This window comes from Phalaenopsis equestris, unplaced genomic scaffold (genome assembly GCF_001263595.1).
Source record: "Phalaenopsis equestris unplaced genomic scaffold, ASM126359v1 Scaffold232953, whole genome shotgun sequence".
In the NCBI taxonomy this organism is placed as follows: Eukaryota; Viridiplantae; Streptophyta; class Magnoliopsida; order Asparagales; family Orchidaceae; genus Phalaenopsis; species Phalaenopsis equestris.
Genome location: NW_018250911.1, coordinates 36,408 through 50,128, shown reverse-complemented (window position 1 = coordinate 50,128; position 13,721 = coordinate 36,408). Strand labels below are relative to the sequence as shown.

Genomic DNA, 13,721 nt, shown 5'->3' with positions numbered 1-13,721 from the left:
TGGCTAGGACAGTGGGGACAAGCTGTCCTTGTGGAGGTTGTGACCAATGTTGTCCTGTGGAGAATGTAGAATGCTGTCAATGGTAACTTATCCATTTGGAAAGGGATAAAAGAAAGAAGAATATTAAGGGTTTAATTTTATTCAACATGTATCATTAATTCTCCATTCCCTACATTTTAAGAACCCTGACATAAAATGGTTCCCATAATGCACTAAAAAGGAAAAAAAAAATCAAACTAATTTAGACAATTGTTAATGTTTACCACACATTTATCATAATTAAAACCTGTGCAACACATGCTTAAAACCCAAAATGGAACATAGTTCAATAACTTATCCTACATTATTGCATCAATGAAACACTAAATATCCCTTATAAGCATTTACATAATTAATACAAATAGAGCTTAACTCAGTGCTCATCATTAATTTAATCTTATTTCAATCGAAAATTGCTTTAGTCTTTCCCTTATTCTCCGGCATACATTTAGACATTTCCTCATTGCGCATCGAAGCAATTTTAATGATACTTAATTATATACCCGTTTCAGGTTAGTTAATGGAATGTGAAGACATTTTCTTTGCTCTTTATACTATTGAATCATTTTATAACAATGGTTGCTCTTGTAGTAGATTTTTTTGGTATGAAATTAAATTGAATTCTCCAAAATTTTTTTTTTTTTGAGAGTTTATGTTTCATTAATTTAGACTGAGTATGTTGTATAAAAAATGATTTTAATTTATTAGAATTAAATGAAAATATGACACTTAATAGGACACAATGGAGTAAAAAGATTTATATAGCCAACCTCGACTAGTGGGTAAAGGCTTGTTATTGTTGTGTATGTCCATTAATCTCGAGTAGGTTCATAGTATGACTCATAAATTTTATTTATCTATTATGTGCACGATCTTATTTTTTTTAATTCTTAAATATTTTTGCTCAAATGCTTATTATCCAATCATTTAACATGCTCTTGGCCTTTAAAATATAATTAAAAAAATGTGAGTTAAATGTTTATATTGTCTCTCACAGCTCTCTTAATCTTAATAGTATTTCATTTTGATCTCAAACTTTACCTTGTGTATTTTTTGTTAGGTAACCCTTCTTTATTATTCTAGATCAATGTATATTAAACCATGCTATTTTTGTTTATTATGCTCCTTTAAAAAGAATTTCGTCCTTAAAAATAGTATTTAATAATTTCTTATAATATTAAACTTATCTTTCTTTGTTGTCTTTAGCCTGAACTAGGATTCAGCTATCTACGCTTCTAAACATTTGATTTGATCAAAGTCTTTAGATCTCTTATATATTCTATTAGATCTTTTGCATCAAATCTTTTATATAATTCATTAAAAATTATAATATTTTCTTTGCTTACAACATTCTTTGGATGTTTTTTAGGAGATGAATAAATAGTTACAACATTTACATGTTCTCTCTAATAAATATCTTGGTGACAAATCACCCCATTACCAACCCTATATTCCTTAACAATTTTAAAGTTTAACTTGTTATCCAGTGTTGTCCTACCGAGCTCCTATTGTTAACCAAAAATACGATAACCTATATTCTTTTCTAGTCTCTTCAATTTTTTTGGGTGTTCATTTACTTTTCTAAACAAATATTAGTTATTTTTCTTCTATTTTTTTTGTTCACTGGCATTGTCTTAATCAATATTATTGAACATGTTATTAATAATTGTAAAATTTATTATGAACTAAAATGATTAATAAAACTATTATAGCATTTATTTTTTGCCTACTAAGCCTAGGACATTTTTTACTTAATTAATTGCTTATCCACTTAGCTTAGCTATGATTTTTTGCTCTTCTTAACACATGAATTCACAAAAAATGCAACCTTTTATATTCTATAAAAGTAATGTTTACATGTTTATGATATTCTTTCATAACAAATATACTAAGTGAAGTTCATATTTTCATGCCTACCTCATGTTGTACGAGTTATAAACAGTCACAGGCTCCATAATTATTTTGACTTATAGATCCGTGAAATTTAAATCTATCATAAATGACACCAGTTGAGCTTTTATAGTTAATCATATTACTTTTACAAATACCATATTTATTAAAATTACGCATTTATTATTTTTTGTTTGCTAGTCCTATAGTTCTTATTTCCTAACTTATGTATAAAACAGTGGAGGCATTATAGTTATTATGTGGCGGTGCATAAGCCCCTTAAAATTCTTAATATTTATTGTGAATTAAAAATATGATTGAAGGTTGGATTCAAGAAAAAAAAGTAAAATAGATTCTAAATTTTTAGTATTACTATGATTCATATTATAACTCCAAAATATAATATATATATATATATATATATAAAATTAAATATAATAAGATGTCAAAATAAAAAAAGAATAGAGGTGAGCCGGCATGGAGCTTTGGTAGAATTGAGCGGTAATTAAGTGAGGCAAATGAAAAGCAATAAAGGAGTTTTTGGTTTAGCGAGCCATGATATGCAAATAGACTGGAATCGGGAGAGATGATCGAGGTTTGGCTTTTTTTGCTTGATTGAAAGGACTTAATCATAATAAAATTGCAAGACAAATAATCTTTTTATTCATTTTTTTATTTATATAAACAGGAAAGATATTTATAATATTTTAAAATTTGGAAATTTGATAATTTAATTTAAGTTATATGCCTTGATTGTTGTTTTTTAATAGAGCGCGTCCTAGGTGCCAAGGGCGATGCCTTGACTTTTGAAGCGTATGCCTCACAAGTTAAACATCTCCTCTAACTATCTCAGGGTAATTTTATCCCACCCAGCCTTCAAACAGTTTTGTTTAAGTCTCAAAAATGCCTTTTAAGGTAATTTTATCCCACCCAGCCTTCAAACAGTTTTGCTTAAGTCTCAAAAATGAATGCAGCTTCCAACTTTTTCCTTGATTATTTTTTCTCACAAAATTTGTATCTTTTATTATGATTATATTATCTACAAATAATTTATCCATTATTTGTTGGGAATGGCCATATCCCAAGTATTTGGTTTGAGTTTCCAAATAAATAACTATGGAAAACATAATAGATATGGACTCACTGCTAAATCTTGAAATGAACAAATATATACAGCCTTCGAATTTTATTTCTTCAAATTATATGACTTAATTTAAGCTAGTTTTCATTATTGCGACTCCTTTGCATCATACTCGACCTTTCCCTAGCCTATTTTAACCAAAAAGATGAGAAAGCTGTTTTCTATGTGCTTATAAAATTTTTATACCTCCTTCCAGGTTCGCCAGTTGACAATCACAATCAGGTTTGTTCCATTTTTCTGTACGGCCTCCTTGATCTGTGTTGCATAATCTCACATTGTCTCCCTGCTTCATTTTGAACAGGACCATTGTGAATGGGTTGTGCTATCTTGCAACTTTTGTGTTTGGTATCAACTCAATTGGGTTGATTCTCTACTCTATCCAGCTTGCTTTTAGTTCTGTCATGGAAGGGACAAGCAACAACTCATCTTCTATTAACATTGAAGGTGAAAATACAGATTTTATGGATCCTTCCAAGACTTCAACAGATGAAGCTGATTCAAAAGACAAGGGAATGTCTGAGAGTTCAGATGAAGCTTAGTTTTTCAGGATGCTGTCACTGCAATCAGGTCAGTCCATCGCTATCTTCATTTCAAGTTGATTATTTTTTTTTTCAGTTTGGACAGATAAAAATTCCTTATTATAATTTATTATAGGAAATGATGAATTTGTTAGGGATGGTGAACGATCTATTGTGTGAAAATCGCTATAGAAATTTAGTCCATTCAATGCTGATATTTTAGTTTTTGAGCTTTTGTCCTTATGCTTTTTCTATCGCATTCCCAGAACCTTTTTATTTTCTCAAAGGGCTCATTTGGTTGCTTGTAGATAGCAAAATATATCTGAAAATAAAAATTTTTCAATATTTTTGTTTTTCAAAAAAAGATTGTTGCATCTGAAGGATTTTTGTTGGTGTTTGTAATGTTTTGTACTAATTTTCTTTTCAGTGAATCAAATGAACCACGAAAGCCTACTAAATTCATTAACTTCAAAACATCTTTTCTATCTTCATAAATTCATCTGGGCCAAAATAGGAAAAAGGGAGAAAAAGGGCTTCTAAAGCAAATTTCTCAGCATTATGAATACCAAACTTTGACAATACTGGAAGATTGAACCATATAAATTTTTTTTTATATATATATTTTTATGAAGCTTGGGTGCTTTAAAAGGAGTTCTTCATTCATTCATGGTTGTTCCGCCAGTGGAATACGTCAGGTATAGAAATTATTAATATTATTTTTTTGGCCATATGCTTCAGCCTTTACCCATATTTATGTTTTTCTAGACTAGAATATTTTGCAATATTTACTTTTATTTTTTTAGAATGTTGATCGAAAATCTTGCTAGCATCGGATGTAGAACTTTCACCTACTGAAGGAGGGTGAAATCCCCGTTTACTAGAGCAATCATGCGGCTATTCATAGCTAAAAGTTGAGCACCTATTCATCTACTAGGAATATGATTGGTTGTCCTTTTGCTTTGTGCCTATTTTATTGTAAAAAAAATTGTAGGTTGTCAATTTAGATTAATGGATCAACATTCACAATTTGATTCTACTTTACTAAACTCAAATTTGTTCTGACACATTGCATTAGCATCAATCTGAATCGAACTGAACACAATTAATCGATTCGAACACAACTAAATAAGTATAGTTTATTATGAGTTTTTAATAAAAAAAACAAACAAGTTAAGTTATAATTTTTGGGTTAATACATGACTTCAAATTGATTAAAATTTCTGTGTCAGCTCAGCTGACTTAAGTTTAACCAATGTTTTTACTTATTGACTTGATCCCAAATTTTGTTATCTCGTTCGAGTCAAATTTTATGGTTGGTCTATTATTGATACCCCCACTTTTTTGTACATCAGCACCCCATTATCAAAAACTCTGATTTTGCTTGCAGTCTTATTGCTCATTTTCTTGGAAATTCTACGCTGACATGCACTTTTTTCTTTTCTATTTTGATGGAAAAAAATTTATATATTTATGTTAATTAAACGGTTGAGTTTGAATGTGAATTATAAATTTATTCCAGTATAAACAATATGTTTGGATTTCTTCTTACAGGCTACTTAAGTGAGCATACCTAAAAATATTGTTTATGTCTTCACGTTATTGTTCTTCTTTTATCATTTGACATCTATAGTATGTTAGGAAAAGCTTGGCGAATTGCAGGATTTTGAGATTCCTTGTTAGAAGAATTATTATCATATAAGGAGTTGATCATCAAGATGCAACTATATAAAAGACAATACATATCATATCATTTATTTATGGGACGAAGATAGTCATATAACATAAATGTTTTCTATTTTAGAAAATTATTATATTGCCAGTCATTTTTAAATGAGTTAATAAGCTCATTATTCTCACTTAAACTTTGAATATAAATCAACTAATTTTATTTTGCAATTTGTGAAAAATAATATTATTTATTTTATTGAATGATTGTGCCATCAATATTTTCAATTAAGGGTGGAGTAACCGGAAAGAATTAATCATTATAAAAATAATTGTTGATCTCTTTTTCCTTTTCAATGAAAGATGGCTGAAATGTGAATAAGAGAACAAGCATTGGATGTCATCTCTCACTCTCCGCGTTTTATAAAGAAAAAATGCTTTGAATGCTTGTTATTAAGGTGTATTTTTGATTAAGGTGGCATTCAATTATGAAATTAAGTTTTGAAGATTTCAGGCATGCCTTTTTTCAATAAAAAACTATGTATTAATGTGTATTTTAATGTTTATAGACATTGATGTGTATTATAATACTTTTAGATTGAGATAATGTAAGCAATTATTTATATGTAGTGAAATGTGGAGCTTGTTGACTTATTCTGATTAGTCTACTCGGAAGGGTATGCATATAAATTTTGTTTATATTTTCATGTTATTACTCTTCTTTGAATAACTATATTCTATTCATTGTTGTCCTTATGCTGATAGGTGTCTGTCAATCAGAAAGGACGGAAATCAGGACGGAAATCAAGCAGCTTTCTATAATTAGAAGCTTCCTTATTTCTAATATATTTATTCTGACTTATTTCTCTTTTAGCTGAGTATTTGATTAGGAATATGTATTATTAAGTTACCTAAAATAGATTATGCACTTTATTTTGTACCAAAAATATATAAGATTGTTATTTAATGGAATGAAAGCAAAGGGAAAAAGGAATCGAGCCTATTGAGAATTCAGCCTATTTGCTCAAAATATTGACAATAGGTAATCCATTCTTCTCAACAGATTGTTATTTAATGGAATGAAAGCAAAGGAAAAAAAGGAATCGAGCCTATTGAGAATTCAGTCTATTTGCTCAAAATATTGACAACAGGTAATCCATTCTTCTCAATATTTTTTAATACAAAATTATTCTATTTCTATTGTGGCTTTCTCGAAATTCTGCCCTTAGAATTTAATATGCTTTTATGTATTGATATAGCATTATTTGAATGATAAAAGAAAAAAAAATAAAAAAGAGTAGAAGAAGCTTACAATAACTATAGAGGTTAAAACAAGCGCATGAAGAAATTGAAAGCAAACTATGATAACTATGATAACTACTTCTAACTAAACATAATTTAGTTTTTCATGTTAAGTAATTTTTCAAAGTTTGTTAACAATAATCACTTGGTTAAAATCTCTGCATTAATTTCTCCACTCTTTTGTTATTCAATAACTTTATTATGTTGCTTCTTCCAAAAAAAGAAAAAGAAAGAAATCTCTTATATTGAATGAACACCAACAATATATATCAAATTAAAGATTGTAATGAAATGTAAGTAATTTGGATGTGTTTTTTAGCCAAAATTAATGCTAACTGGAGTTGATGAACAGAACAATTAATAAAAAAAATTAAATCATTATTTTTCATAAAAAAATCAGTCTATGAATCCCATCATGTATGTTCTTGCCCCATTATATCCTTGGCCATGTAATGTAATCTACAAGAAAAATGTTTCAATTATTTTTTTAAGTGTTGAAACAATATAGCCTTTACATTTATATTTGGCTAAAAAGTGTCTGATAGCACAACATATTGATGTGTGGAGTATAATAGCTACCTTGTTTTTTGGGCTAGCACACATTGATATGCATCCAATAAAATTGCAACTAATACATTTCATGCATAAGTAAGTCTCAATAGCAAAATTAGATGCAAATTCTTTCCAAATGTTAGAAACAAAATGTTTCTTTTTGCTTGGATCTTTTCTAAGAACCACCTTATTTTCATATTAGTTTGCCAAAGAGCATCCATGTTCAAATCTTTTTCCTCAATGTTTAAAATCTTTTAATTCATCAATTTTTGTGTAGATCGACTTGTACATAATCAAGAAGGGCAACTAATTATGCTCATAATAGGTGTAGCTAATCATCCTCATATATTTATGAGCATCAAATGACCAATATGAACTTGAAAGATAATCATCTTTTTGTAATTTTTAAATTTCTTGGTAACCAAACTTTCATCGCTTGCTACGTCTCGTCTGACTTGGCAAAATCATCAATATGCAATATAAGAGAAATTATACACATCATCATCCAATTAAAACAAAAGTATCATATATTTATAAAAAAAAAGTTATTATATAAAATATGAGAGATGATCAATGAAGAAAAAATATTTATGTACACCTAATATTGTTATCCCAAATATTTGGAAGATATTTCTTATGCGAGTGTGATCAATGCGGCATGCTCAATCAGTCATAATTTTATATGATTATCAAATTGAGTTAAAGATAGGTATATTCAACTTGTTAATTTTTGATTTGATTCTATATGTGGTGTATTTGAATCCACTTGGCTTACCTTCTTTTAAGCAAAGTTTGATGCATTTGTCTAAATTCTATTCTTTTGACATCTCAAATGTAGATTTATTGTATTAGATAAACAAGTTAATGAATTTTATAATTGACATGATTTTTTATGATGTATTAATGGAAATCATATTCAGCTAGCTCAACTAGCTTTGTAAGTCACTCAGTAATTGCAACATCCATGGCCTTATGTTGGCTCACTTAACCTTGCAGGCAGCTCCTATGCGAGATGTAATGCCTACTTGTCATGTTATTGGCCACCCAAGAAATCTGTCACTCTTGTTTTTTACAATTAGTTCCTATATTTTCTTGTGTGCAAAACTCTTGCCCCATTATATCCTTGGCCATGTAATGTAATCATGTTTTACTCAACCCATGCTACAAGAAAAATGTTTCAATTAATTTTTTTAGTTTTGAAACAGTGTAACATTTACATTTACTTTTGCCTAAAAAGTGCCTGATAGCACATCATATTAATGCGATGGAGTATAATAGCTACCTTGTTTTTTTGGCTATCACACATTGATATCCATCCAATAAAATTGCAACTAATACATTTCATGCATAAGTAAGTCTCAATAGCAAAATTAGATGCAAATTCTTTCCAAATGTTAGAAACAAAATGTTTCTTTTTGCTTGGATCTTTTCTAAGAACCACCTTAATTTTCATATTAGTTTGCCAAAGAGCATCCATGTTCAATTCTTTTTCCTTAATTTTTAAAATCTTTTAATTCATCATGATCATGATTTTTGTGCAGATCGACTTGTACATAATAATGGGCAACTAATTATGCTCATAATGGGTGTAGCTAATCATGCTCATATATTTATGAGCATTACATAACCAATATGAACTTGAAAGATAATCATCTTTTTCCAATTTTTAAATTTCTTGGTAAACAAACCATCATCGATTGCTTCTTCTCTTATCAGACTTGGCAAAATAAAAATAAAGGCAATTGATTACATTTTTTGTAATATATACTCCAACCATGTTTTATATTTATATCTCTTTGGATTAAAATCTGATGCATGACAAAAAAATCATGATAGAAATATAATTTTCATGGACAGAAACCTAATTTATTAATATGATATTATGTTAAGATACCTTACTGAGTAGTCATCACTGTAAAAAAGGTTGATAATCAATATGCAATAAGAGAAAAATGATCCACATCATCATCATCCAATTAAAAAAAAGTATTATATATTTGCGAAAAAAAATTTTATTTTAAAATTTATTATATCTTCACCATCATTGTAAAAGAGATTGATTACTACCTTGATTATTGCTTGAATTTAAATAAAAGAGTACTTAAATTTTACTATAAGAATATGAAAAGATATATTTTCTTTATTAAAAATTTGTACCCTAAACTCTTCATTTACCAGGGGAACAATAAAAAAAAATTTATTATCATAATAATAATTATTAAGATCTATTCTTTTGTCACTTAAGGATGGCTAAAATTTTATGCAATGAAATATTTTTATGGGATCCCTCACTCTCCACTATTGGTTAGGACTCAAATGCAAGAAAGAAAGTTTTAGACACTTTATATTCAATGATCTCTTTAAATGAGTATAGTGATCATTTGTTATGAAATAAAATTTTATAAATTTTGACATTCCTTATGTTTCCATAAAATTACCTAATAATATATGTTGAATGCTTATAAATATGAAGTGCGTTTTATTAGAAAAGCATATAGAGTTGAAATAATTTAAGGTGCTGCTTAGTGTAATGAAAGATGAAACTTGATTGATGGCTTTCTCCTATCTGGCTACATAAATGAATAACAATATCCCATTCCCTATGAGCTTCAAATTTAAATTGTCATTGGCAGCCCTTTTTCAATCTTTATATTTGATATCAAAACTAAAAGCTTTGACTTCATTGTATATTAGAGAAAATTAGATGACTTCCCCTCTTATCTTAATATATTTGTTTATATAATTAGTTGTGCTTATAAAGTTCCCACACATTGCTCTTTATCATCACAATTGTTAAATTTTATCTATGATCAAATATACTAGAAAGTAGTGGCTAGGTGGCCATCTTATATTAATGTTATATTGATGTCAACTCTCGTTGAAAAATTGCTCAAAAAGTTAGCTTGTCATTCTAGTGATTTAGAGTTTCATTTGACTTTTTATAAATTTTCTTATATTTTCCCCTCTATTCCTTGAGGAAGTTTATGGCTCAGTGGCTGGTGAGCGTTAATTCTTTGATGTTTTTGATGGCTTGCTTGTTAATTTATTTATTTTGTGTCGCAGTGTTTTTGATGTTCCTACGATAATAGTAGAAAAGATTTCAAATTGTGAGCAAACAGGCCAATCATACGCTCCATTTTATTTTATACAATTTTATGTCTTCGTTTTCAATTTGAACTGCTTAGCAATTTATCATATAGAATATGAGAGATGATCAATGAAGAAAAAGTATTTATTATGTACTTTAAGTAATATTGTTATCCCAAATATTTGAAAGATATTTCTTCTTCGAGTGTGATCGAGGCGGCATGCTCAAGCAGTTATAGTTTTATATGGTTATCAAATTGAGTTAAAGATAGGTATATTCAACTAGTTAAGTTTCGATTTGATTCTATATGTGGTGTATTTGAATCCACTTGGCTTACCTTCTTTTAAGCAAAGTTTGATGCATTTGTCTAAATTCTATTCTTTTGACATCTCAAATGTAGATTTATTGTATTAGATAAACAAGTTAATGAATTTTATAATTGACATGATTTTTTATGATGTATTAATGGAAATCATATTCAGCTAGCTCAACTAGCTTTGTAAGTCACTCAGCAATTGCAATATCCATGGCCTTCTGTTGGCTCACTTAACCTTGCAAGCACCTCCTATGCGAGATGTAATGCCTACTTGTGTTGTTATTGGCCACCCAAGAAATCTGCCACTCTTGTTTTTTACAAGTAGTTCCGATATTTTCTTGTGTGTAAACCTTAAATTATGAGTTGATTGTAATTAATTAGATAAATTATCCTATTGTTTTTCTTTTTATAGCTTATAGTTATCTTATAAATATCATGTCTATTCTAACCATTGGAATCCAGATCAAATTACATGGTATCAGAGCCATGAGTGGCTAAATTTTTTTTGGAGCTCTTTTCTTTTAGTAATTTTAATATGATAATCTAATATGTCAGGATAGGTATATCCTGCACAGTAAAGTTGGGTGTTGCTCTGCAACTTAATATTCTTGACTGACATGCAAGATTATACTGAGTTGGACATTTTGGTCTGATCATATTATTGTTAAAAGCTAAACTTAATCTAGTAGCCATCATCTCATGTGAGCATTTTTATGTCCGGAATTGACTCTTTGTTGCCTGGTCCTTGTTGACTCGACTCGTTTGGATTAAATCTTTAGTGGAGCAATAATATTTTCATCTAGATGTTGTTGGATTACCCTATTAAATTTATTTAACGAAAAAGAATTATAGATGTTTTGTTGATTGTCTTTCATGAGCACTTATTCACGGTACAATAGTACCATAATATCTTGAAACTTATAAAGATCTCAATCTAGAAATAAAAATATTAAAAATGCGAAGTTGCAGGAATACCTTGTAAATGAAGAAGACTTAAATAAATGAAATATTCTTAAAGTAGAAAAAAACTATAATTTATAAAATAGATATATTTGATTTTAAAGGTAAATCATCAATTAAAATTGTTGAACAATCACTAACAATAGACAAACAAGAGAAAACAACTTCTCTATTAAATCAAGAAGATTTAAATAGTTAGAAAAATCTAAATGTGTTCATGTAGGCTTAATTCAAGTGACATTTAAACCTCTTAATCTAAGAGGATTGAACCCTTCAATTTTAGTTTGCTTAAGAGAGGCAAGATGCTTTAATTGGGCAAAATCATTGATGGGTGTTATGAAAACTAGTCTATATTATGGACCAGTTTTCTTTAACACTTTCCCAAATCTAAGGCTGTCACTCACAGACATAAATCTCTTTGAAGCAGCAAAAATCCGAATCAAATTACATGTGTATGAATTCTTATCTGGATATGAAATAATCACAATAATATATCGAATTCATTTTAAGGTTATGAACACTTTATGTCCAAATATTAAAAATAATATAAAACTAACAGATAAATCTACAATCGTAGAAACAAATTTGTTAGCTTGAAATATAAGTACCAGTAGAACTATAAAATGGGATGAAGTAAGCTTCTCTGAGTCATGGCAGTTACAAATTGCTATAAATTCTCACATTGTAATTAATCAAGATGTTGAACAAGTTAGTCAAGATACTAATGATGATGGTGTGATAAGATTTAATCCGAGAAGATCCATCACTATTTAACGGATATCTTATCGCTCTTCAAATTTATCGATGTTGAACAAGTTAGTCAAGATACTAATGATGATAGTGTGATAAGATTTAATCTGAGAAGATCCATCACTATTTAACAGATATCTTATCGCTCTTCAAATTTATCTTAAAATGATCCTGATGAAAATTCATTGATAAATCAACGAATACATAGAATAAATCTATTACACCCAACTAGAATAAAAAACTCGTCTCGGCAATTGGAAGCTAGTTTTAATCTTAATAATGACTTATTTAAAACAATTTGCTAAAAACAAATAAGACAAACTATCATCAATGATTTTTTACAAATAAAATACAAATTTTTCAGAAATTGGTATTGTAGTTATACTACAAAAGATGACCGAAGAAAAATTTCTGAAATTTTTCTTGAAGAAGATGAAAATAGACGATGACCGAAGAAAAATTTCTGAAATTTATTTTGAAGAAGATGAAAATAGATTCTATCAAGGGAAATATATATTTTTTCATTTTTAACCTGATTTAGTAATCAAATAACAAAAAAAATTAGAACATGAATTAGACATTGTTATCAGAAAATGAAAAATTAATTATGGAATGATAGTGTAATCTATTTATCCTCCAAGTGTTCTCACAGGACTAGATCTTGATAACCTAAATTTTGAATTAAATGCTTATGGAAAAACTCTAGAAACTAATGTCACCAATTATTTTATTAGTGAAATTAAATGATTAAATTTTTTAAATACTAATCTATCTTTAATTTCAAATCAGTTAATGAAACTAGAAAATAAAATATACCAACTTATTTTTTCTTTAAAAACCCAAAATGAAAAGAAAGTAAATTCGACAATTATTTCTTCAGTTCTTGCTATACAACCACCTCATAATCCTAATTTTCACTTATGACCGTTAGTTCAAGATTTTGAAGAATTAATTAAAAACATAAAATAGTACTAAAATTACGATCTTAAATAAAGATGATTAATTAACTGATCAATCAAAAAATTTTGATAATGATAAGATTAAAATTGAACACATTGAAGAATAATTCCAAGGTAATAATTCAGAATTAGAATTATTTAAAATACATAAATTAAAAGGCAATAAAGCCTCATCTTCATATCAAACTTGGGAGATATGTCGATACTTCTACTCTCGACCTAAACCTGCAGACATTCTATATATAAAATATAATAATAAATATCAAAATGATTATAATCCATGAAATATATATGAATGAGATATTGATGGCATGACTGATCGTCAAATACAAATCGTCTTACAATGAATGATGATTTATGCCTTTGTAGCCCAGAGTTAGAATAATCGAGCCCATCAAATTGTAACACAGTTAACGTTTGGGTTTACTGGTCACTCAAGAACAAAGATAAGAATTTTTAAGTCATACAATAATAGGAAATCATAATCAAGAAAATACTGATGTTGTTTAGAAATTAATTATCAATATTTTATAATATTTTA

General features: G+C 28.3%; 1 protein-coding gene across 5 annotated transcripts in view; it reads left to right on the top strand.

Moving 5' to 3' along the window:
• The window catches only part of LOC110038479, a 35,309-nt gene extending 25,122 nt beyond the window's left edge, over positions 1-10,187 (top strand). Inside the window, exons 3-5 of one of the 5 annotated variants that reach the window (XM_020743336.1) lie at positions 3,267-3,292; positions 3,372-3,637; positions 10,171-10,187. In XM_020743336.1, coding sequence (XP_020598995.1) covers positions 3,267-3,292; positions 3,372-3,609 — 264 coding nt within the window. In that variant the 3' untranslated portion in view covers positions 3,610-3,637; positions 10,171-10,187. Of the gene's footprint in view, positions 1-3,266; positions 3,293-3,371; positions 3,638-4,015; positions 5,037-5,883; positions 5,906-8,100; positions 8,163-10,170 lie in introns of those variants that run through there. The other 4 variants (XM_020743334.1, XM_020743337.1, XM_020743335.1 and 1 more) reach the window with 4 other exon arrangements.
• The last annotated feature ends 3,534 nt before the right edge of the window (positions 10,188-13,721 follow it).